The sequence below is a fragment of the Saccopteryx leptura genome, chromosome 4, assembly GCF_036850995.1.
Source record: "Saccopteryx leptura isolate mSacLep1 chromosome 4, mSacLep1_pri_phased_curated, whole genome shotgun sequence".
NCBI classification, from domain to species: domain Eukaryota; kingdom Metazoa; phylum Chordata; class Mammalia; order Chiroptera; family Emballonuridae; genus Saccopteryx; species Saccopteryx leptura.
The window spans coordinates 103,800,350-103,826,100 of NC_089506.1; the positions used below are offsets into that span (position 1 = coordinate 103,800,350).

A 25,751-nucleotide genomic window follows, 5' to 3' on the forward strand; every position below is an offset into this window, starting at 1 on the left:
TGCTATCATGCTTTCTGATATCAAACTGTGTTACAAAGCTATAGTAATCAAAATGTTATGGGATTGGCATAAAAACAGACACCTGATTAATGGTATGGAATAGATAACCCAGAAATAAATCCATAGAAATATGTTCAAATAATTGTGACAAAAGGAACCAAGAATATTTAATAGGGATAAAAGGACAGTCTGTTCAATAAATGATGCTGGGAAAACTGGACAGCCACATGCAAAAGAATGAAACAAGATTGCTATCTTTCACCATACACAAACATCTACTGAAAATGACTTGAATATAAGATCTGAAGGCATAAAACTCCTAGAACAGCGGTTCTTAACCTGTGGGTCGTGACCCCAGCGGGGGTCGAACGACCAAAACACGGGTCGCCTAAAGCCATTGGAAATACATAGGCAACCCCTGTGTTTTGGTTGTTCGACCCCTGCCGGGGTCACGACCCACAGGTTGAGAACCGCTGTCCTAGAAGAAAACATAGATAGTGAGATCCTTGATATTGGTCTTGATGACTATTTTTTGGGTTTGATGCCAAATGCAAAAAAAAAAAGTAAGTACAAAAATGAGACTACATCAAACTAAAAAGCTTCTGCACAGCAAAGGAAACCATCAAGAAAATGGAAAGGCAGCCTGCTGAATTGGAGAAAACATTTGCAAATCATATTTTCTTAGAACCTAGTATATCCAAAAAAAGAAAGAACTCAGTGAAAAAGCAAACAATCTGATTAAAAAATGGGCAGGCGAACTGAATAGACATTTTTTTAAAAAGAGACATAAAGATGGCCCATTGGTACATGAAAAGGTGCTCAATGTCACTAATGATCAGGGAAATGGAAATCAACCTCAATGAAATATCACCTCAACTGTCAGAATGGCTGTTATCAAAAAAGACTAGAAATAACAAGTGTTGGTAAGGATGTGGAGAAAAGGGAATCCTTGTGAACTATTTGTGGGAATGTAAATTAATGTAGCCACTATGGACAACAGTATGGAAGGTCCTCAAAAAATTAAAAATAAAACTACCATATGATCCAGTGATGCCACTTCAGAGTATTTATTGAAGGAAACAAAAACATAACTCAAAAAGATATATGCATCCCCATGTTCAAGAGCCAAGATATAGAAGCAACCTAAGTGTCCATCAGTAGGTGACTGGATAAAGAACTTTTGGTATTCGTGCGCACACACACATAGGGATATTATTCAGCTATCAAAAAGAAGGAAATCTTGCCATTTATGACAGTATGAATGGACCTTGGGGCATTAAGTAAAATAAGTTCGTCATAGAAAAACAAATGTTGCATGACTTTACTGATATGTGGAATAATGATAATAATAATAAATTGAACTCATGGGTACAGATAATAGATTGGTGGTTGCAGAGATGAAGTGGGAGTAGGCAAAATGGATGAAGATGGTCAAAAGGTATAAACTTCCAGTTATAAGTCATGAGATGGCTTACATAAATAAAGTACAACATGGTAACTGTAGTTAATACTGACTCTATTGTGTATTTGAAAGTTTCTAAGAGAATAGAACTTAAAAGTTCTCATCACAAGAAAAAATTTGTAATTGTGTGTGATGATGGATTTTAACTAGACATTGTGGGGATCATTTCACAATATATGCAAATAGTGAATCATATTGTACACTGTTGACAAGTATAATGCTATATGTCAGTGAAAGAAAGTCATTGTGAAACCCAAGCTCAACTAGATTTTCTCCTATGTTACCTTTTGGGAATTTAATAGTTTTACATTTTATATTTAGTCCTATGATAAATTTTGAGTTAATTTTTGTAAAGGGTATCAGGTTTGTGTCTAGATTAATTTTTTTTTGCACTTGTACATATTCAAGTTGTTCTGGTACTATGTGTTGAATATACATCTTTTCTTCATTGTATTGCCTTTGCTTTTTGTCAAAGAGTTGACTATATTATGTGGGTTCATTTCTGGGCTCTATACCTGTTCTGTTGATCTATTTGCCAGTTCTTTCACCAATATCACACTGTATTAATTACTGTAGCTTATAGTAATTTATGAAGTTAGGTAGTATTGATACTTTAACTTTGTCCTTCTTCAGTATTATGTTGGTTATTTGGGGCCTTTTGCCTTTTCATATAAACCTTAGAATCAGTGTGTCGGTATTCACAAAATAACTTGCTAGGATTTTGATTGAGATTGAATTAAATCTAGAGATGAATTTGGGAAGAACTGATGATATCTTGACATTATTGAGTCTTCCTATCCATTTATTTAGTTCCCTTTTGATTTCATTTTCAGAGCTGTAGTTTTCCTCAGATGGATCTTATAATGTATTTCATTTTTTTGGATGCTAAAATGAATAGTATTATGTCTTTTATTTCAAATTCCACTTGTTGGTAAATAGGAAAGTGATTGACTTGTATATACTAATTAGTCTTGTATACTGTAGTCTTACTATAATCACTTATCAGTTCCAGGAGTTATTTTTGTTGTTGATTCTTTCAGATTTTCTAAATGAACAATTTTATCATTTGCAGAGTTTCATTTATTTTTACCTAATCTGTATGCCTTATTTTTTGCCTTCATGTTATAGGAATTCTAGTATGATGTTGAAAATGAGTGTTGCTTTATTCCTGGTCTTTCTTGGGAAAGCTTGTAGTTTCTCACCATTAACTATGATTTTAGATCAGCGGTTCTCAACCTGTGGGTCGTGACCCCAGCGGGGGTTGAATGACCAAAACACAGGGGTCGCCTAAAGCCATCGGAAATATATATTTTATTTAAAAATGTATTGTATAATAAATATGTATTTTCCGATGGCTTTAGGCGACCCCTGTGTTTTGGTCAATATGTATTTTCCGATGGCTTTAGGCGACCCCTGTGTTTTGGTTGTTCGACCCCCGCTGGGGTCGCGACCCACAGGTTGAGAACCGCTGTTTTAGATGGTGGTTGTTTGTAGGTGTTCTTTATAAAATTGAGGAACTCCCCCCTCTAGTAACAATTTGCTAAAAGATTTTTATCATGAATGGTGTTGGATTTTGTCAAATAATTTTTCTTCATCTATTGATAGGATCATGTCATTTTTCTTCAACCTGTAGAAGTAATGGATTACATTTATTGGTTTTTGAAGGTTGCATACCTAGAATAAATCCCACTTGGTCCTAGTGTATATTTCTTTGTATACATTGTTGGATTCAATTTGCTAATATTTTGTTGAGGATTTTTGTGTCTATGTTCATGATAGATATTAGTCTATAGTTTTTTCTTTTTCTTTTTTCATTCTTGTAATCACTTTGTGTTTGGTATTAATGGTAATGTTTGCCTCATGGAATGAGGAAGTAGTTCCTTTTCTTCTGTCGTCTAGAAAAGGTTGTTATGAATTGGTGTAATTTCTTCCTTAAATGTTTGTTAGAATTCAGTGAATATATTTGAGCACGGTGCTTTTTGTTTTGAATAGTTATTACTTATTGGTTCAATTTGTTTAACAGGTTATAGGTCTGTTCAGATTCTCTATTTCTTGTGTGACTTTGGCAGATTGTGTCTTTAAAAGTCCATTTCATCTAGGTGTGGGCATGGAATTATTCATAGTATTTCGTTATCATCCTTTTAATTTCCATGGGTCTGTAGAGATGTCCTCTCATTTCTGATATGAGCAATTGTTCTCTTTCTTTTTGTAAGTTAATTTGACTTGTAGGCTTATTGTTTTTATTGCTCTTTTAGAAGAAAAGGTTTTGGTTTTATTGGTTTTTATCTTTTGATTTTCCATTTTTAATAATTTTTTTGATGTTTGTAGTGAAATATTTAAGTTTATTTCTTATTTTGTTTGGTGTATATTTTTTAGCTGTTTTCTTTGTAGTTACTGTGGGAATTACATTTAACATCCTAAGAGTTATAAAAGTCTAATTTCAGTTTCTTTCAGCTTCTATTACATAAATACTATGCTCCTTCAACAACTTGGTTCCCTTTTAGTTGTCAGTGTCACAAAATTACATATTTATAAATTGTGAATTAAAAATCATTAATAATTTTTAAAGGATTTGTTTCTTAAATTATGCAGAAAACATGACTTTGAGTTACTGACTTTTGTCTTTCATTTCAACCTGTAGGACTTTGAAGCATTAGAAACATTACTCACAGAGCATATCTTATTGCAATGAACTTCCTCCACTTCTGTTTATCTGAGAATGTCTGAAGTTTTCCTGTACTTTTGAAGGACAATTTTGCTAGATATAGCAATCTTGGCTGACAATATTTTTTCTTTTAGCACTTTGAATATATCAGCCCACTTCCTTCTGGCCATCAGAGTTTCTAATTTGAAATCTGATGACAATTATATGTAAGATTCCTTGTATATGATTACTTGGTGCTTTTAAAATTCTCCCTTTGTCTTTGGACAGCTTAATTATAATGTGTTTTGGTATGGGTTTCTTTGAGTTCATCCTACTTGAAATTTGTTACATCATTATATGCATTGTAATTTTAAAGGTCTATAGTCATGATTTTTGATGTTGAGAGTTGTAGTTATTTCTGGTACATATTCAACATATTTAACAGAAAATCAAGTTTATCTGAGACCTAGATGTAGGACAGTTTTGAAGTGAAATATTTTTTTTAAACAGTCTAATTCTTTCCCTGTCCAGTTTGCTCAGTGGATAGAAGTATTGGCCTGACATACAGACATCTGGGGTTTGACCTCTGGTCAGGGCACACATGAGAAGTGACCATTTGCTTCTGTTTCCCTCCCTTTCTGCCTTCTCTCTCTCTTCCTCTCTTGCAGCCAGTGGCTCTATTGGTTTGAGTGTTGGCCCCAGGTACTGAGGATAGCTCAGCTGGTCTGAGCAGCAGCCTCAAGTGCTGAGGATAGCTCAGTTGATTCAGGCATCGGCCCCAGATGGGGATTGGTGGGTGGATCCTGGTCGGAGTGCATGCTGGAGTCTGTCTCACTATCTCCCCTTCTCTCACTTAAAAAAAAAAAACATTCTTACTCTTGTTCCTATTTTAATTTACTTCTTTTATATATGTGTCTTGATTTTCTAATTCTACAAAATATTTTTTAAGGTAAGTTGAATCAGAATTGTATTACACTCAGAAACCACCAAATTTTCCATTATTAGTTTTCTTTGACCTTGAGTCTGTTTCAGAGTCTTTACCAAACTTTGTTTATTAAGAATTATTTTTCACTAAACTTATATAATCTTATTAACCAATGTCACCCCCAATACATTTAATTAAAAATTTATTTCTCCTAGCTTTATTTAAGGCATAGCAAGTTGCCAGCCAGTTTTTGTTTGTTTGTTTTTTGTTATTGTTTTTTTAAATCAGCATAGAGATAAATTGTGTTACCATGCTGCAGTGAATTCTGGAAAAAGCAAAGTTTTAGTTACTGAGGCTTTATTGAAAGTAAATAAATGGTTTTATTAAGTTTTTTTTTTTTTTCTTTTGTATTTTTCTGAAGCTGGAAACGAGGAGAGACAGTCAGACAGACTCCCGCATGCGCCCCACCGGGATCCACCCAGCACGCCCACCAGGGGTGAAGCTCTGCCCACCAGGGGGCGATGCTCTGCCCCTCCGGGGCGTCGCTCTGCCGCGACCAGAGCCACTCTAGCGCCTGGGGCAGAGGCCAAGGAGCCATCCCCAGCGCCCGGGCCATCTTTGCTTCAATGGATCCTTGGCTGCGGGAGGGGAAGAGAGAGACAGAGAGGAAGGAGAGGGGGAGGGATGGAGAAGCAGATGGGCGCCCCTCCTGTGTGCCCTGGCCGGGAATCGAACCCAGGACTTCTGCATGCCAGGCCGACGCTCTACCACTGAGCCAACCGGCCAGGGCCCTAATGCTAACTCTTTTATCATTAGTGATATTTCTATTTTTTCAAGCAGCACATGTGCCATGGTAGAAGGAGTTGAAGTGCAAACTTTGGAAGATATCATTTATTCAAATAGTTGAATATAAGTTGTAGAAATTGACCTCTCCAGTGTTTTTCAACCCTGTTTTTAGGAGTGGTAGACATCAGTTTTGTAGCTCTTTTATAGACATGCCATTTAGTTAGTGGCTGTCTCAGTACAATGGCAGTTTTTCCTTCTTCTATATGATTATGTCTTCTTGGATCAATTATCTTTGGGCCTTTACTCCATAAACTAAGCACTAAACTTAATTTCTTCACTGGAAACTAAGTTTGAGGTCAGTTTTGTATACATGTTTAGAAAAAGAGATCTGGCCTGACCAGGCGGTGGCGCAGTGGATGGAGCATCGGACTGGGATGCGGAGGACCCAGATTCGAGACTCCGAGGTCACCAGCTTGAGCGCAGGCTCGTCTGGTTTGAGCAAAGGCTCGCCAGCTTGGACCCAAGGTTGCTGGCTTAAGCAAGGGGTTGCTTGGTCTGCTGAAGGCCCACGGTCAAGGCACATATGGGAAAACAATCAATGAACAACTAAGGTGTCGCAACGAAAAACTGATGATTTATGCTTCTCATTTCTCTCCGTTTCTGTCTGTCTGTCCCTATCTATCCCTCTCTCTGACTCGCTCTCTATCTATGTAAAAAAAAAGAAAAAAAGAAAAAGAGATTTGTAATAGTATTTCTTTATATGACTTACTCTCGCTGATACTAGTTTGTTACTAATGTGAATGGGAGCTGAAGAAGCTATAGTAGAACCAATAGTCTTGGTGATTGATTCAATTTCTCCTGTTTCTCCGAGTATACTACGGGAAGAAAAAGACAAAAGTATTCTGTCCTATACAGTATTTAGGTATGGCTATTGCTACTGTTTTTTATTTGTTTGTTTGCTTTTTAGTAACATTTAACATCAAGTTAGTGTTGGCTCTTGAGGGTATAGCAGTGAATTAGATATAATTCTTCTGCCTTCAAGATGCTCTCAGACTGAGACAGATAAGTGAGTCAGCAAGTAAATCATAATTCAGTTAAGTGCTTAGATAGGCCTATCCACTGAGTTCTGTAGATGTTGTTAAGGGAGGGATTCCCAAGTGTTCATCTTTTGGGGCAAGGGCCAGGTAAATCTGAATTTGTTGGTTACTTATTATTCTGGAAGTCGAGTCAACTCTCTCCCCACAAAGCCACTGTGTAACTGGATGCATGATTCATATGATGTTTACCACTGCATGTCGCATCAAAAAATGTGATGAGTACAAGTAATGTTAGCCTTTGCATTCTACTTCTTAGCTATGTTACTCTTGACTTTTAATTCTTCTGAGAACATCAAAGAATGTCCTTACCACTGACTACTGTCAGCTAATATACAAATGAGAGGGGGAGGTTTTCTGACATATTTGCATGTTATCCCTTTTGTTTCTACATATAATATGGTGAAAAGGAAATCCAAGTGTGGAAGAGAAAGGCAGCTTTTATCTTTTATATTCCTCTAATACATTCCTGTAATATATTTAACTTGGACCCTTATTGCTAATCATGCATTACTATCTCATGAATCAAGTGTAAGGATGTATTCTTTTGACCCTGAGAATGAGAGCTATTTCTTATGGCTTATTTTTATCTTGGTGGTAGAAAATATTTTAAAATGTGAAGATTTGAGACAATAGTATTTTTAACTTTTAAAATTTTAAGTTAAATTCAAGCAAGTTAACTTAGGATAGCATGAATAGCAAGGTAACCTGATTTTCTGATGCCAATTTTTCTGATATTTCCAAAATGGTTTATGTTACCACTTGGTGGTGCTCTTTTATAAGTTAGTGTGTTATAAAAAAGTAAGTACAAGTCTTCACTAATTAGGGGTTATCCTTAGGATAAGTCAAGTGAACTAAATAAACTAAATGATAGCTTCGTAAATAGCCTCTTCAAATATTAATTGTAGACTTTTATTTAAACTAACATATCTAATTAAAGCTTAATTATTTTTATGATGTTTTTCTTGGTAGTCTTGATTTTTCTCTCTTGCTTTAAAAAAAATAAATGTAGACTTAAAAATTGACTACTTTCTCCCCTATTTTATAATTAATAGTTAACTGGGAAAATGAATCTAGGATTAATGAAGAAAATAAAAATCATTTGTAATTCTACCACCTAGATTTAATATTAACATTTTGATATATATTTGCCTTCCCTTTTTATTTATTTATTTTTTTATAAAACTGGAATAAAACAAACAGAATTTTGTCTTCTGGTGTCTTTTTCTCTTCTCATATCTTGGATATTTTTCCATGTTTTTATAATCTTTTAATTGTTTAAAATTATACCATAATATAGCTCTATCAAAATGTAACTATTTTGTTTTAAGGCTATTTCCCTGTTTTTACATTAGAAATAGTTCTTTGAATATCTATTCATCTAAATATGGACTCAGCTCTCCAGTTTTTATTGGATAAATGCTTATATATAAAACTGTATTCTTAAAGATCTTAATGAATATTAACAGTGTCCTACATTGACACTATTCTGAATTTTAGCATTTTCCAAATATGTTTGTTGGAAAGTACTTTTTAATTTTGAAGATCCTTTTTCTTGCTGTTTGCCCATATTTTGCCCTCCATGGTTTTTTAAATTGATTTTAATTTGTTGTGTTTACATAGTTACAAGTGTTCCCCCGAATATATCTCCCTCCCCCCCCCCCTGTTCTCCTTGGTACCCCCTTTGCCCCTCCCCCATCACATTTCCCCCCCCTTCCTTCCATGATTTACTATCTTGCCCTTTATCTCTTTGTGTTATGTGTATATACTTTCACTAATGTCTTTCCTTTCTTTGATCCCCTCCTCTGATTCCCTTTCCCTCGGACCATTTTCCCTCTGGACTCTTTAAGCCTTTCTCTGCCTCTCTTCGGTTCCTCAGTTCACATTGTTCATTGGATTTCTGAACAATGAGTGAGATCATATGATATTTTTCTTTCTCTGCCTGGCTTATTTAGCTTAGCAATAGACTCCAGGTCCATCCATGTTGTTGCAAAGGGCAAGATTTTCTTTTTCACGGCTGTGTAGTATTCCATTGTGTATATGTACCAAAGCTGTTTAATCCACTCCTCTACTGATGGACACTTGGGCTGTTTCCAGATCTTGGCTATTGTAAACAATGCTGCAATAAACATGGGGGTGCATTTTTTCTTTTGAATCAGTGATTTGTTATTCTTAGGATATATTCCTAGAATTGTGATAGCTGGGTCAAAAGCAGTTTGATTTTTAATTTTTTAAGGAATCTCCACATTGTTTTCCACAGAGGCTGCAATAGTCTGCATTCCCACCAGCAGTGCAGGAGGGTTCCATTTTCTCCACACCCTCACCAGCACTTGTTATGTGTTGTTTTGTTAATGAGCGCCATTCTGACAGGTGTGAGGTGGTTTTAATTTGCACTTTTCTAATGATTAGTGATGTTGAACATTTTTTCATATGCTCATTGGCCATCTGTATTTCCTCTTTGGAGAAGTGTCTATTTAGTTCTTTTGCCCAACTTTTGATTGGATTGTTCACTTTCCTGGCGTTGAGTTTTACAAGTTCTTTATAGATTTTTGTTATTAACCCCTTATCAGACGTGTTGGTGAATATGTTCTCCCATTGTGTGGGTTGTCTTTTTATTTTGTTCATATTGTCTTTTGCTGTGCAAAAGCTTTTTAGTTTGATATAGTCCCATTTGATCATCCTGGCCTTTATTTCACTTGCCCGTGGAGTTAAATCAGCAAATATATTGCTGCGAGAGATGTCGGAGAGCTTACTGCCTATGTTTTCTTCCAAGATGATCATGGTTTCACAACTTACATTTAAGTCTTTTATCTATTTTGAGTTTATTTTTGTGAATGGTGTAAGTTGGTGGTCTAGTTTTACTTTTTTGCATGTATTTGTCCAGTATTACCAGCACCATTTGTTAAAGAGGCTGTCTTGACTCCATTGTATGCTCTTACCTCCTTTGTCAAATATCAATTGTCCATAAAGGTGTGGGTTTATTTTTGGGTTCTCTGTTTTGTTCCATTGATCTGCATGCCTATTCTTATGCCAGTACCAAGCTGTTTTGAGTACAATGGCCTTGTAGTATAACTTGATATCAGGAAGTATGATACCCCCTGCTTAATATTCGTTTTCAAGATTGCTGAGGCTATTCATGTTCTTTTTTGGTTCCATATAAATTTTTGGAATATTTGTTCTATATCTTTGAAGTATGACATTGGTATTTTAATAGCAATTGCATTGAATTTATATATTGTTTTGGGTAGTATAGACATTTTAATGATATTTATTCTTTCTATCCATGAACACAGTATATGCTTCCACTTGTTTGTATCTTCCTTGATTTCTTTTATCAATGTTTTATAATTTTCCAAGTACAGGTCTTTAACCTCCTTGGTTAAATTTACTCCTAGGTACTTTATTTTTTTGGTTGCAATAGTGAAGGAGATTGTTTCCTTAATTTGTCTTTCAGACAGTTCATTGTTGGTGTATATAAATGCCACTGATTTCTGAATATTGATTTTATGTCCTGCCACCTTGCTGAATTCGTTTATCAGGTCCAGTAGTATTTTGACTGATACTTTGGGGTTTTCTATGTACAGTATCGGGTCATCAGCAAATAATGATAGTTTTACTTCTTCTTTTCCAATTTGGATGCCTTTTATTTCTTTTTCTTGCCTGATTGCTGTAGCTAGGACTTCCAGAACTATGTTGAATAAGAGTGGTAAAAGGGGGCACCCCTGCCTTATTCCTGATCTTAAGGGGATTGCTTTTAATTTTTGCCCATTGAGTATGATGTTGGCTGTGGCTTTGTCATTGATATCCTTTATCATGTTGAGGTATGTTCCCTGTAATCCCACTTTGCTGAGAGTTTTGAACATAAATGGCTGCTGGATTCTATCAAATGCTTTTTCTCCATCTATTGATATTATCATATGGTTTTTATTCTTCCTTTTGTTTATGTGATGAGTCACATTTATTGATTTGCAAATATTGAACCAGCCTTGCCTCCCTAGAGTAAATCCCACTTGATCATGATGTATGAGTTTTTTCATATATTGCTGGATCTGGTTTGCTAATATTTTGTTGAGAATTTTAGCATCTATGTTCATCAGGGATATTGGCCTATAATTTTCTTTCTTTGTAGTGTCTTTGCCTCATTTTGGAATGAGGATTATGTTCGCCTCATAAAAGGAGTTTGGAAGTTTTCCCTCTTCTTGAATTTTTGGAAATAGCTTGAGAAGGATAGGAGTTAGTTCTCCTTTGAATATTTAATAAATTCACCTGTGAAGCCATCAGGCCCAGGACTTGTTTCTTGGGAGTTTTTTGATAACTGTTTCAATCTCTTATGTTGTAATCAGTCTGTTTAGGTTTCCTGATTCTTCCAGATTGATTTTCTTTTTTGTATTTTTCTGAAACTAGAAGCTGGGAGATAGTCAGACAGACTCCTGCATGTGCCTGACCAGGATCCACTTGGAATGCCCAGCAGAGGGTGATGTTCTGCCCATCTGGGGCGCTGCTTCGTTGAGGCCAGAGCCATTCTGGTGCCTGAGGCGGAGGCCATGGAGCCATCCTCAGCACCCAGGACAACTCTGCTTCAGCCTTGTCTGTGGGAGGGGAAGAGAGAGATAGAGAGGAAGGAGAAGCAGATGGGCACTTCTCTTGTGTGTCCTGACCAAGAATTGAACCCAGGACTTCCACACACCTGGCCGATGCTCTACCTCTGAGCCAACTGGCCAGGGCCCAGATTAATTTTTGCATGATTATATTTTTCAAGGAATTTATCTATATATTTCGTCTAGGTTGTCCGATTTTCGGTATACAGTTCTTCCTATTATTTTCTTATAATCCTTTAAATTTCTGCTGTGTCAGTTGTTACTTCTCCACTCTCCTTTCTAATTTTATTTATTTGAGCCCTCTTTTTTTCTTGGTGAGTCTAGTTAAAGGTTCATCAATTTTGTTTACCTTTTGAAGAACCAGCTCTTGGTTTTATTGATCTTCTGTATTTTTTTTTTTTTTTTTTGCCTCTATATCATTTATTTCTTCTCTGATCTTTATTATTTCCTTCCTTCTACTTCCTCTGGGCTTTACTTGCTGTTCTTTTTCTAGTTCTTTTAGGTGCAGGGTTAAGTTGTTAATTTGAGCTTTTTCTTCTTATGGTATACCTGTAATGCTATGAACTTCCCTCTCAGGACTGCTTTTGCTGTGTCCCTTAAATATTGAGTTGTTGTATGTTCATTTTCATTTGTTTCAAGGAAGTTTTTGATTTCTTCCTTGATCTCATTGTTAACCCATTCATTATTTAATAGCATGCTATTTAGTTTCCAAGTGTTTGAATGTTTTTCAGTTTTTCTATTGTAGTTGATTTCTAGTTTTATGCTGTTGTGATCAGAGAAGGTGCTTGATATTATTTCAGTCTTCTTAAATTTATTAAGACTTGTTTTGTGTGCTAACATGTGGTCTATTCTAGAGATTGTACCGTGAGGACTTGAAAATAATATATATTCTACTGCTTTGGAGTTAAAGGTTCTGAAGTTATCTGTTAAATTCTGTTGATCTAGTGTGTCATTTAAGACCACTGTTTTTTTGTTAATTTTCTGTCTGGAGGTTCTATCCATTGATGTTAGTGGGGTATTAAAATCCCCTACTGTTTTAGTATTGATGTTGATCTTGCCCTTTTTGTCCATCAACATCTGTTTTATATATTTAGGTGCTCCTTTATAGGTGCATATATATTTATAATAGTTATATCTTCCTGTTGTAATGTTCCCTTTATCATTATGTAGTGACTTTCTTTATCTCTTACTCTAACCTTTGTTTTAAAATTTATTTTGTCAGGTATTAGTATTGCTACTCCAGCTTTTTTTTTTCTTTCTGTTTGAAATATTTTTTTCCATCCCTTTACTCTCAGTCTATGAGTATTTGTTCTGAGGTGGGTCTCTTGTAGACAGCATATATATGGGTCCTGTTTTCTTATCCATGGAGCTACTACCCTATGTCTTTAGATTGGAGCATTTAATCCACTTACATTTAAGGTTATTTATTTATTTTTTTAAAATAATTTTATTTTTTTAATGGGGCGACATCAATAAATCAGGATACATATATTCAAAGATAACAAGTCCAGGTTATCTTGTCGTTCAATTATGTTGCATACCCATCACCCAAAGTCAGATTGTCCTCTGTCACCTTCTATCTAGTTTTCTTTGTGCCCCTCCCCCTCCCCCTTTCCCCCCCTCCCCCTGTAACCACCACACTCTTATCAATGTCTCTTAGTTTCACTTTTATGTCCCACCTACGTATGGAATAATCAGTTTCTGGTTTTTTCTCATTTACTTATTTCACTTCGTATCATGTTATCAAGATCCCACCATTTTGCTGTAAATGATCCGATGTCATCATTTCTTATGGCTGAGTAGTATTCCATAGTGTATATTTGCCACATCTTCTTTATCCAGTCATCTATTGACAGGCTTTTTGGTTGTTTCCATGTCCTGGCCACTGTGAACAATGCTGCAATGAACATGGGGCTGCATGTGTCTTTATGTATCAATGTTTCTGAGTTTTGGGGGTATATACCCAGTAGAGGGATTGCTGGGTCATAAGATAGTTCTATTTTCAGTTTTCTGAGGAACCACCACACTTTCTTCCATAATGGTTGTACTACTTTACATTCCCACCAACAGTGTATGAGGGTTCCATTTAAGGTTATTTTTGATTTGAGGTTTTTTTATTGCCATTTTATTCTTTAAATCTATAATCCTCTTTTTCTCAATTTCTTTTTTTCTTTGCTCTTTTTACAGCAAGCCTCTTAACATTTTCTGCAGTACTGGTTTGGTTGTAATGAATTCCTTAAGTTTTTGGTTTTTTTTTTGTCTGGGAAGCTTTTTATTTCTCCTTCAATTTTAAACGATAATCTTTCTGGATAAAGAAGTCTTGGTTGTAGGCTCTTGTTTTGTACTACTTGCCATTTCCTTCTGGCCTCAAGTATTTCTGTTGAAAAGTTGGATGTCATCCTTATAGGGGCTCCTCTGTAGGTAATTGACTTCTTTTCTCTTATTGCTTTTTTATTTTTTCTTTATCTCTTAATTTTATTGTTTTTATTATGATGTGTCTGGATGTAGGCCTCATTGGGTTTTTTAATTTTTTATTTTTCTGAAGCTGGAAACGGGGAGGCAGTCAGACAGACTCCCGCATGCGCCCAACCGGGATCCTCCCAGCACACCCACCAGGGGGCGATGCTCTGCCCATCCAGGGTGTCTCTCTGTTGTGACCAGAGCCACTCTAGCACCTGGGGCAGAGGCCAAGGAGCCATCCCCAGCGCCCAGGCCATCTTTTGCTCCAATGGAGCCTCGGCTGCGGGAGGGGAAGAGAGAGACAGAGAGGAAGGAGAGGGGGAGGGGTGGAGAAGCAGATGGGCGCCTCTCCTGTGTGCCCTGGCTGGGAATTGAACCCGGGACTTCCGCACGCCAGGCCGACGCTCTACCACTGAGCCAACCAGCCAGGGCTGGGTTTTTCTTTATTGGGACTCTTTGTGTTCTTGAACTTTTGTGACTTTTTTCTTCATCAATTTAGGAAAGTTTTCAGCTATAATTTCTTTAAACAGGTTCTCTATCCCTTCTCCTTCAGGAACCCCTGTGATGCAGATGTTATTTCTCTTCATATTGTCATAGAGTTCTCTTATAGTTTTCTCAGACTTTTTGAGCCTTTTTTTTTTTTTGCTGCTCTGTTTCTGTGGTTTTATTTATCTTGTCCTCTAATTTGCTGATTTAATCCTCTGCTTCATCCAGCCTACTGTTGATTCTTTCTAGTGTAATCTTCATTTCTGATATTGTAATTTGATTGATTCTTTTTTATGATTTGTGTCCTTTTTGATACTTGCAATTTCTTTATTGAGGTGCTCATTAAGTCCATCCATTGTAGCTCTGAGATCCTTAAGCATCCTAACAATCATTATTTTAAACTCTGCATCCAGTAATTTGGTTACTTCCATCTCATTCAGTTATTTTTCTGTGGATTTCTCTTGTTGACTCATATGGATTACATTTCTCTGTCTTCCCATTTTTTTCTGTGTGCGGTTTGCAAACTTGTTGCAGTTGTGGATCTGAGGTTGGTATATGGAATGCGGCCTCTCCTCCAGTGCTTTATCCCTTAGCCTCTGTTGATTGCTCAGATTTTAATTCTCCTTAATATGTTGAACTGCTTAAAAGTCTTAATTTCCCTACTGTTTGTTAGCTGAGCCCAGCAGGGAACTTCTGTGTTTAGGATGGGTGTAGTGGGCATATCTTGCTCTTTGACCCCAGTTGAATCTCTATCCAGGAATGGTGGGTGTGACCTCTGAGAATCAGAAGGTGTGGTTTGCTCAATTACTCTCTGGGGGCGGTGTGCATTCTCTATCAGAAAGGGGAGGTGTTACTCAGGTCTCCCCGGAAACCTGAGTCATTCCCCTCCCCTTCACTTCCTTTTTTTGAATGGCCTTTTACGCTGAGTGGAGCTGGATAGCTTTTGGGAGGTGGGTCAATTGGCTTTACGCTTGGCTTGTGCTGGACAGAGGTAGTGACCCTCCCCCCAGCTATGACAGCCTCATTATTGGAGAATAACTCAGCTCAGGTATTCTTCTCCCTGTTACTGTTTGTGTCCCTGTGCCTTGATCTCCCCACTCGCCTCATGTAAGACCAGTCCTATCAGCCCTCCTCACCCCTGGAGTCCCAGGTAAGTGGCAGTGAGTGATATTTTCTGTGCTGGCCCTTTAAGGATGCAACTTCTTCACCAGCCCTTCCCACAGACAAATACCGCTCTTATCCCCACTCAGTGCTGTCAGGCTGTCTCTTCCAGTCTCTGGGTTTCTAGGCTGAGGCTTCTGTCCTGGGACTGAGGACCCCCACCTCTCAGGGTCTCTCTCCCCGCAATGAGAAACCCTCTGGACCCTCAGCTGCCCCTTGCTTCTGGGAGCGGGGGAGCCCCCACCATGTCCCTGCACTTTTACCAGGTTTGGTGTGGTTTCTTCTCTGCTTCTTGGTTTTCGAGTCCTGTTCTTTTAGTCCAAAGTTGGTTTTGCATGGTGATTTTCTTAAATTAATTTGTAATCCAGTGTGATCCTGTGAGGTGGCAGTTTGTATGTCTGCTTACTCTGCTGCCATTTTGGAATCTCTCTTCTATGTTTCACTATTTGTTTTTGGTAATTCTTTTGGCTGAGTAAGAAGAATTTTTTATGGTGCTGTTTTGAGCCCTCTTCATAATTCTGATGTAAATTTTCAAGAAAACACATCAGTTACAGATTTTAGATTTTAAATTGCCATTGGAAAATAAGGCCTGGATCTTGAGAGACTAATAGGGGCTGGCTGGAAAGCAGGATGAGCTATATGAATCATCTATACCGAAGTGATGGGGATGCTATGGAAGTGGATGAGACTACTAAGGAAAAGAGAAGATGGTGGAAACAAGTCCTTGGAGTTAGGAAACACTAAAAAAGTTGTGAGGGAAAGGAAAGAGAATGAGGATGTTACAATATTTTAAAATCAAAGGAAAAAAGTTTACTGTAAGAGTGTCAGATACTACATAGAAATCTTTGTGGATGAAACCAAAAAAGGTCATTTAACTTAGACAGATTTTTAAAAAGCACTTTAAAAATTAAATGTATTTGGTATACAATCGTATATTGGTTATATTAGTTTTCAGTGTTCAGATTTGACATTTTTATAACTTAAAATGTGATTGCACCACTAATTCTAGTAATCATCTGTCACCCTTAAAGTTATCACAATATTATTGGCTCTATTTTCCTTCCTTTTTTCACTCATTGTTCCCATCTTCTCCTTTCAACCATCCCTTTTATTCTGTTTCTAAGTTTTTTTTTGTTGTTTTTTTTTACTTCACATATAAGTGAAACCATATGGTATTTGTCCCTCTGTCTTAACTTCTCTTAGCATAATACCCTCTAAATCCATCCATGTTGTTGAAAATGTCAAGATTTTGTTCTTTTTTTGTTGCTGTGTAATATTCCATTGTGTGTGTGTGGGTGTGTGTGTGTGTGTGCATGTGTATACCCCATCTTCTTTATCCACTATTATATTGATGATCACCTAGATTGCTTCTGTATCTTGACTATAGTAAATAATGTTGCAGTGTACACAGGGGTGCATTTATCTTCTCAAATTAGTGTTTTTGTTTTCTTTGGATAAATAACCAGAAGTGGAGTTGTTGGGTCATATGTTATCTCTATTTTTAGTTTTTTGAGGAATCTTTATACGGTTTTCTATAAGGGCTATCCTGATGTGCAATGGTGCAAAAGTACACGAGGGTTCTCTTTTTTTCACGTCCTTGTCAGCACACATTACTTGTTGATTTATTGATAATAACCATTCTGACTGGTGTGAGGTGGCATCTTGGTATCTCACTGTGGTTTTGATTTACATTCCCCTGATGATTAGTGATGTTGAACATTTTTTCATATGTCTGCTGACCATCTGTTTTGTATTGAGAAATTTTTATGTTCTCTGCCCATTTTTTTATTAGATTTTTTTTTTATTACTTAGTTGTATTCTTTCCTATGTATTTTGAATATCAACCCCTTATTGGAAATACCATTTGCACATATATTCTCCCATTCATTAGGTTGTCTTTTTATTTTATTGAAGGTTTTCTGCATTGTGCAGAAACTTTTTAGTTTGATATAGTTCTATTTGTTTATGTTTGCTTTTGTTTCCCTTGCTCAAGGGGACATATCCAAAAAGATATTACTCAAACTGATGTCAAATAGTTTTTTATAGGAGTTTTATGATTTTAGGCCTTACGTTTAAGTCTTTAACCCATTTTGAGTTTATTTTGGCATATGATGTAAGAGGAAGTGATCCAGTTTCTTTCTTTTTCTTTTTCTTTTTGCATGTATCTATCCAGTTTTCCTAACATCATTTTTTGAAGAGACTGTTGTTACTCCAGTGTGTATTTTTGCCTCCTTTGTCATAGATTAGTTGACTGTATAAACAAAGATTTCTGGCTTTATATTTGTGCCTTGTTTGATCTATGTGCCTTGTTTTGTGCCAGTAACATATTGTTTTGATTATTATAGGTTTGTAGTATAGTTTGAGGTCAGGGAATGTGATACCTCCAAATTTTTTGTTCTTTTTCAAAATTGCTTTTGTTATTTGGGGTCTTGTGGTGCCATATAAGTTTAAGATTAGTTCTAGTTCTGAGAAGAATGATATTGTATTTTGCATTGAACTGTAATTGCATTGTGTAATTACATTGTAATTTCATTTAATCCATAAATTATTTTGGTTAGTATGGACATTTTAACAATATTAATCCTTCCAATCCATGAATATGGCATACACGTTCATTTATTTGTATCTTCTTCGGTTTCTTTCTTCACTGTCTTACAGTTTTCAGAGTATAGGTCTTCCACTTCCTTGGTTGTTCAGTCCTAGGTATTTTATTCTTTTTGATGTAATTGTAATTGGGATTGCATTTTTCACTTCTCCTTATGATGTTAATTATTCATATATAGTAATGTGACAGATTTCTGAATATTAATTTTATATTCTTCTACTTTACTGACTTCTTTTACTCTGTTAATATTTTTTGTACATTTTTTTGGTTTTCTCTGTATAGTATCATGTCATCTGTAAATAGTGATAATATTACTTCTTTCTTTCCTATGAGCAACAGAGATCTTTGAAGGCTGAGAGAATAGCCTCAGTAGAATAATGCGTGTACAGTGAGAGTATGTGTTCAGTGGGTGCAATATATGTGTGCTGTGAGAGTAGTGAGTGTGTGTATGAATTGTGAGAATCATGAAAGGTTTGTATGTGTAGTGAGGACAGTAGCTTGATAATGTCCAGGGATAGAGAATAGGTTATTTTTTTAAAGGTAATATAAGCTTATTTGTGACTGAAGGGAAGAAATTTGGGAAGGAAACTGTTCTTCCTAAGAGAAATTGTAAAAGACAGGAAGGAATTAGTAAACTAGATCTTAAAGGAGATAAGAGGCAATGTGAACCAAAGTGGGAGGTAGGGAGAATTAGAGTTGTTCACTTGCGTGTGGAGGAGACTGTCCATTGTCAAAGTCAGAAGAGAAGAGGAACTTAGGTTGAAGATGTAGAGACATTTTGAGGAAGACTGGGGTATATGTAATTAGAAATTATTTGATATGGAAAAGAATGTTGAGGCTTTAGGTATTGTGATTTTTTTAATGTGCTCTTAAAATAAAAAAATAGAATATATAGTAGTTGAGTATAGAACTCTTGGTTGGGTAATGAGATGAAAGATTTCAGGAGTGAAAATGTTAGGAATATCACTGAGAAATGTAATACTGAATTATTTTAAAGAAATGGAACAATAAGCTTTCTATTCTTTATTAATCTGAACAATGAGAAGTGAATCAGATGACCTTTTTAGATTGAAAAATTTTGAGTAAGTTGAACTAAAAAAATGTATAAAGCTATATTCTAGGTGAAAGAAAGACAAAGTAGGTCAATGGAACAAAACAGAGAATACAGAAATAGTATTTACACGTGTGTAGTAAGTCTTTGCACACAGAGGTGCAAAAGTAATTCAATGAAGGAAGGATATTCCTTTCAGCAAATGATGCTGGAGTAATTGAATATATATAAGCAAAAAAAAAAAAAAAAGAACTTCAATTTCTGCCTTGCACCATTTATAAAAATTAACTCAAATGGCCCTGGCCGGTTGGCTCAGCGGTAGAGCGTCGGCCTGGTGTGCAGGGGACCCGGGTTCGATTCCCGGCCAGGGCACATAGGAGAAGCGCCCATCTGCTTCTCCACCCCCTCCCCCTCCTTCCTCTCTGTCTCTCTCTTCCCCTCCCGCAGCCAAGGCTCCATTGGAGCAAAGATGGCCTGGGCGCTGGGGATGGCTCCTTGGCCTCTGCCCCAGGCGCTGGAGTGGCTCTGGTCGCGGCAAAGCGACTCCCCGGAGGGGCAGAGCATCGCCACCTGGTGGGCAGAGCGTTGCCCCTGGTGGGCGTGCCGGGTGGATCCCGGTCGGGCGCATGCGGGAGTCTGTCTGACTGTCTCTCCCCATTTCCAGCTTCGGAAGAATACAAAAAAAAAAAAAAAAAAAGAAAACATTAATTCAAATGAATCATAGACCTCAACTTGTACAAATGACATAGGAGAAAATTTTTGTGACCTTAGGTTATACAGAGATCTCATAGATAATACCACTGAAAGCATGATCCTTGAAAAAAATGAATAAATCAAGCTTAATCAAAATTTAAAATTTACATACTTTGAAATGTCTTAAGAAAATGAAAAGATAAGCCACAGACTGAAAATTTTTGTAAGATACATATATTAAAGGATTTGAGTCTAGAATATATTAATAACTTATAATTTCTTTTTTTTTTTTCCCCTGAAGCCAGAAATGGGGAGAGACAGTCAGACTCCCGCATGCGCCCGACCGGGATCCACCCGGCACGCCCACCAGGGGCGAAGCTCTGCCCACCAGGGGGCGATGCTTTGCCCCTCCGGGGCGTCGCTCTATCACGACCAGAGCCACTCTAGCGCCTGGGGCAGAGGCCAAGGAGCCATCCCCAGCGCCGGGGCCATCTTTGCTCCAATGGAGCCTTGGCTGCGGGAGGGGAAGAGAGAGACAGAGAGGAAGGAGGGGGTGGGGGGTGAAGAAGCAAATGGGCACTTCTCCTATGTGCCCTGGCAGGGAATGGAACCGGGGTCCCCCGCACGCCAGGCCGAAGCTCTACCGCTGAGCCAACCGGCCAGGGCCAATAACTTATAATTTAATAAGACAAACTGAATAGGAAATTGACAAAAGATTATTCATATCTCTTTATCAAAGAAGAGATAATGTATTTAAGTAAGATTTGAAAAAGCACTCAAGGTCATTGGTCCTTAGTAAAATGTACCACTACACACCTATTAGAATAGCTAAAAAACAAAAATCAAGTGCTGGTGAGGATGTGAAGCAGCTAGGTACTCTCATTTTTGCTGGTGGGCATTGGAAAATTATTTGTCAGATTTTTATAAACTGAAACTCACATTTAACACAATTTAGCTATTTCCCAACTAGGTATTTGCCCAGAAATGCAAACATACATCTACTTAAAGACCTGTAGCAAGCCATTTAGGCTTAGTAGACTCATTTATAACAGTGTATTCAGCTGTTGGAATGGATAAACAAATTGTAATATATTTATACAATGGAGTGTTAGTTGGCAGTTAAAGTGAATAAATGCTAATTTATTCACTTTAACACAACAATATGGATGAGTCCTTAGAGGCATTATTCTGGGTGAAGAAGCCAGACAAAAAAGCTACAGACCATTTAATTCCATTTGTATGACATCCTGGAAAAGGAATTGAAATCAGATCAGTGGTTGCCAGTGGCTAAGGGTCAAAAAACCATTTTTCTTAAAAAACAAAACTATAGAATTTCAATATTTTTAAGGATGCCTGTTTAGAATTAGGAGAAAGTTAGAGGGTCAGATAGTTGGTAGTGTTGAGACAGATTTGATATAGTGGAATGAGTGGATTGCTAGATTCACTGAAAATACCTAATGTTGCTAATGACAGTTAACTTTGAATCAGTGGGTACAATATCAGGTACCATACTGATTACTTAAGAGCATCCTCACTGTTACTTTTCATAATAACTCTATGGTTAGACACTATGTACATCCCCATTTTAGTAGAAACTGAGGTTTGATTAGATTTAAGCAAGTCACCCACAATTATACTCCTAGAGTATGTATTCAAACTGTTGAATATTTGACACTGAAATCCATCTTCTTAATGTAAATATTGATAATAGAGTATAAGTTCCAGGCAGACAATGAATTTGATTTTGTTTCCAGTTCCACTCAACGTCAAACCTCTGGTAGTTACATGATGAATATTTCTTGCAAAATTAATAGAGATCTCAAATTTTAGAAAATATAAAAGAAAACAAATTAGAAGATGTAAAGACACCTGTGTGAAGATAATGATAGTGTTTATACTGATATTTTTCATTTAGGCATTTATCATATCAGATGACTGTATTAAATTGTTTTTGGTATGTTCAAATAAAATCTGGTTTTTAAAATTAAAAAATCTTTTTTTTTTTTTAGTGAGAGAGATATAAGAAACATTAGCTTTGTAGTTTCATCACTTTTAGTTGTTCATTGACTGCTTCTCATATGTGCCTTGACTGGGGGGCTCAAGTTGAGCCAGTAACCCCTTGCTCAAGCCAGCTACCTCTGGGCTCAAGCCAGTGACCATGGGATCATCTATGATCCCATGCTCAACCCAACGAGCCTGCGCTCAATCTGGATGAGCCTGTGCTCAAATGGGTGACCCTAGGGTTTTGAACCTGGGACTTCAGTGTCCCAGGTCCATGGTCTGTCCACTGTGCCACTACCAGTCTGGCGATACTGGGTTATTGAAAAGTAAAAATATGTACTTTAAAGAACTGATTGACCTCTTAATTTTCCACAATAACTTGTAATTTAACTTTTTGGTGTCTCTAGTATTTTGCCTTATAATAAAAAATTAAAGTGTTTGTTATTAGTGCAGAATTAAATGCTCTTATATATGTCATCATAAGGATTTAAACAGTATTGTTATGCTGAATAAAAAAATTACATATAACACAATTTTAACAGTATTCAATGTGTGAATGACTTAATGAAATATTTGAATTTTTTCTTTGTTTTTTAGGAAAGTTATGTTCAGAAGAAAAAGGAGCTATGGGGCATCTGTATCTTTATTGCAGCAGTTGACCTAGATGAGATGCCATTTACTTTTACTGAGCTACAGGAAAACATAGAAATCAGGTAAAAAATTTTACATCAGTATCACCTCAACCATTAAAGAAAATTACATCTGGATTTTTCTCTTATTAAACATTAGGGAATTAGTGTGAAGTGTTAAAATTAAATGAAACATAAAGGACTTAGGTCAACTAATGAAATATCATGAAGCCCTTAATGAAAGTGTATTTATGCTGTACTTTCTTAAAAATGAACCAGTTTGTGTCCTGGGGAGATGTTCATCATGTCTGTCACTATCTTTAAACTTTTGTAATTGTAGCTCTTGCTAATATGGACAGAAAAAACAAGGATTTATAAAGTAGCCTTATTATGTATTAAAACCTCTATAAAAGTAGCATGAGTTATTTTAAAAGAATTTAGTTAAGATTTCTTAAAGTTTAAGATTGTTTAATATAAATGTTATATATATTTTTGAGACTATATTCAGTTGAATATTTATGTCCCAATAATTATTTATTTTTTAGTGCACGAGAGAGAGAGAGAGAGAGAGAGAGAGAGAGAGAGAGAGAGAGAAAGGGAGAGAGAATTAGATACATCAACTTGTAGTTGAGTCACTTTAATTGTACATTGATTCCTTCTCATACATGCCTTGGGGCTCCAGCTGAGCCAGTGACCCCTTGCTCAAGCCAGTGACCTTCACCTCAAGCCAAAAACCGTGAGCTTATGTCTATAATCCCATGCTCAAGCTGACAACCCCATGATCAAGCTGGTGAGCCTGGGCTTAAGCTGATGACTTCAGACTTCAGGGTTTTGAACCAGGGTCATCAGTGTCCCAGGTCGACGCTCTATTCACTGCACCACCACCTAGTCAGGCCCCCAATAATTACTTAGTGCTTGTTGAGCTTATAAACCTTTTAAGAAGAGTTAACTAATTTGTTTCTAATAACTCATGAACTTTATCTTGAAAAGCCTTCTGAAACTTCCAATCATTTCATTTGCAGCATATTTATGACATGTAACAGTAAATAATTTTACCAAAAACACAATAGTGTATATTTCTTCTTGGATAAATCCCTCTAGAATGAAATATAATTGGTGTTTTATTTAAATGAGATACAGTACTTTAAATTGTTGCATTTTATGTATTTTTTTGCATGATAATACTTTTTTCTTACTACTTTTATATAAAATGTGGAAGCATAGGCTTTGTGTATTCATATTTAACCTGTTGTAATGATTTTCAACAGGTGTGCTGCAAGAATTTTTAAAATAAGCAGTACCTGACTGTTTAGTCAAGGGCACTGACCTCTCTTCCCTTAGATTGTCAAATAAAAAATAACAAAAGCTGATACAATAATAGCCATCCAGTGTGAATGAATCAAAATTATACCTTTTTTTGTCAGAATGGTAAAAATATGTTTTCTGTGTGTCACAGAATTAGTTTACATGTGCCATGAGGTGAAAAAGGTTAAAAATTGCCGACTTACTGAATTTAGAATTGGTTTACCTCTTAGAGTTTTCACAGTTTAACTTTATTAAATAAAATCACTATATCAAAGTATAGGCAGTTCCTGGGTTATGTCTTAAGTTGAATTTGTATGTAACTTGGAACAGGGACAGTTACTTATTAAGCATATGTTTGTCTTAACATAATATTTGTTTTTACCTTTCATGCATCTGAATACTTAAACATTTTCAAACCTATAGAATCTATCTTGTTCATAACCCCGAGACTGCCTGTAGTTTCTATGTAGCTGATAAGTAATCTAAATATATAAGTAAATAATTTATTCATTCACCAAATGTTTTATTGGCTTCAGAAGATTGGAAAGAATATGGATGTTTGAGTTAAGATAAACTGGGTTTGAATCTAAGTTTTACTTTTTAATTTAATTTTTTTGGGTTTTTTTTTTTTAGCAGGAATAGAGAGATGAAAAGCATCAGCTGGTAGTTGCAGCACCTTAGTTGTTCATTGGTTGCTTCTCATACATGCCTTAACTGGGGTGCTCCAGCTGAGCCAGTGACCCCTTGCTCAAGCCAGAGACCTTAGGTTTCGAGCCAGTGACCTTGGGCTCAAGCCAGCGACCACAGGATCATGTTGATCCTATGCTGAAGTTGGCAACCTTGGGGTTTTGAACCTGGGTTCCCAGTGTCCCAGGTCAGCACTCTATTCAATGCACCACCACCAGTCAGGCTGGGCTCGGTTGTTTTATAAGCTATATGACTTGGAGCAGATTGCTCACCCATTAGTCTCAAGTTCCTCATCTGTGAAGTGAAAATTATTAGCTACTTCAGAAAATTATGAGAATTAAATAACTTACAATGAATAAGGAAGTAAATATAGTCAAACCTGTAATGTCTTAGTCACTGATGGGGCTTGATCTCATTTTCTTTCCTTTTCTTTTTTTTTTTTTTTTTGACAGAGAGTCAGAGAGAGAGAGGGGCAGATAGGGACAGATAGACAGGAAGGGAAAGAGATGAGAAGTATCAATTCTTCGTTGGGGTACCTTAGTTGTTGTTCATTGATTGCTTTCTTATATGTGCCTTGATGGGGGTTGCGGTGGACTCCAGCACAGCGAGTGACCCTTTGCTCAAGCCAGCAACCTTGGGCTCAAGCCAGCGACCTAGGGCTTCAAGCCAGCAACCTTTGGGCTTGAACCAGTGACCAACGACCATGGGGTCATGTTTATGATCCCACTCTCAAGCCAGTGACCCTGCACTCAAGCTGGTGAGCTTGTGCTCAAGCCCAATGACCCAACGCTCAAGCTGCTAACCTCCGGGTTTCAAACCTGGGTCCTCTGCATCCTAGTCTGAAGCTCTATCCACTGCGCCACTCCCTGGTCAGGCTCTTTTTCTTCTGTATCCCTCTCCCACTATGCCTGCTGTCCCCCCACCAGGAAAAAAAAGGAAAGAAAGAAAACCTAAACAACTATTAGGCACTGTGATACTGTGCTAAGTTTTAATGCTTTAGAGGTGAAAAATAGTTTCTGGCCTCAAGAAACTCAATCTACTGGGGGACATGAAGAGATGATTGCAATACAGTGTCATATAACAAGTCATAGGTTATTAAATAAATATGACAGAGAAAGGCTACTACATCTTTTATCTATAAAATAAAAGAATTTTCCTGGCAAA

General features: G+C 36.7%; 1 protein-coding gene across 2 annotated transcripts in view; it reads left to right on the top strand.

Annotated features, from left to right (window-relative positions):
* Positions 1 to 25,751, top strand: part of RB1 (RB transcriptional corepressor 1) — a 196,740-nt gene that overhangs the window by 25,331 nt on the left and 145,658 nt on the right. For both annotated transcript variants that reach the window (XM_066380876.1, XM_066380873.1), the window contains exon 3: positions 22,564 to 22,679. In XM_066380876.1, coding sequence (XP_066236973.1) covers positions 22,564 to 22,679 — 116 coding nt within the window. The remainder of the gene's footprint in view (positions 1 to 22,563; positions 22,680 to 25,751) is intronic.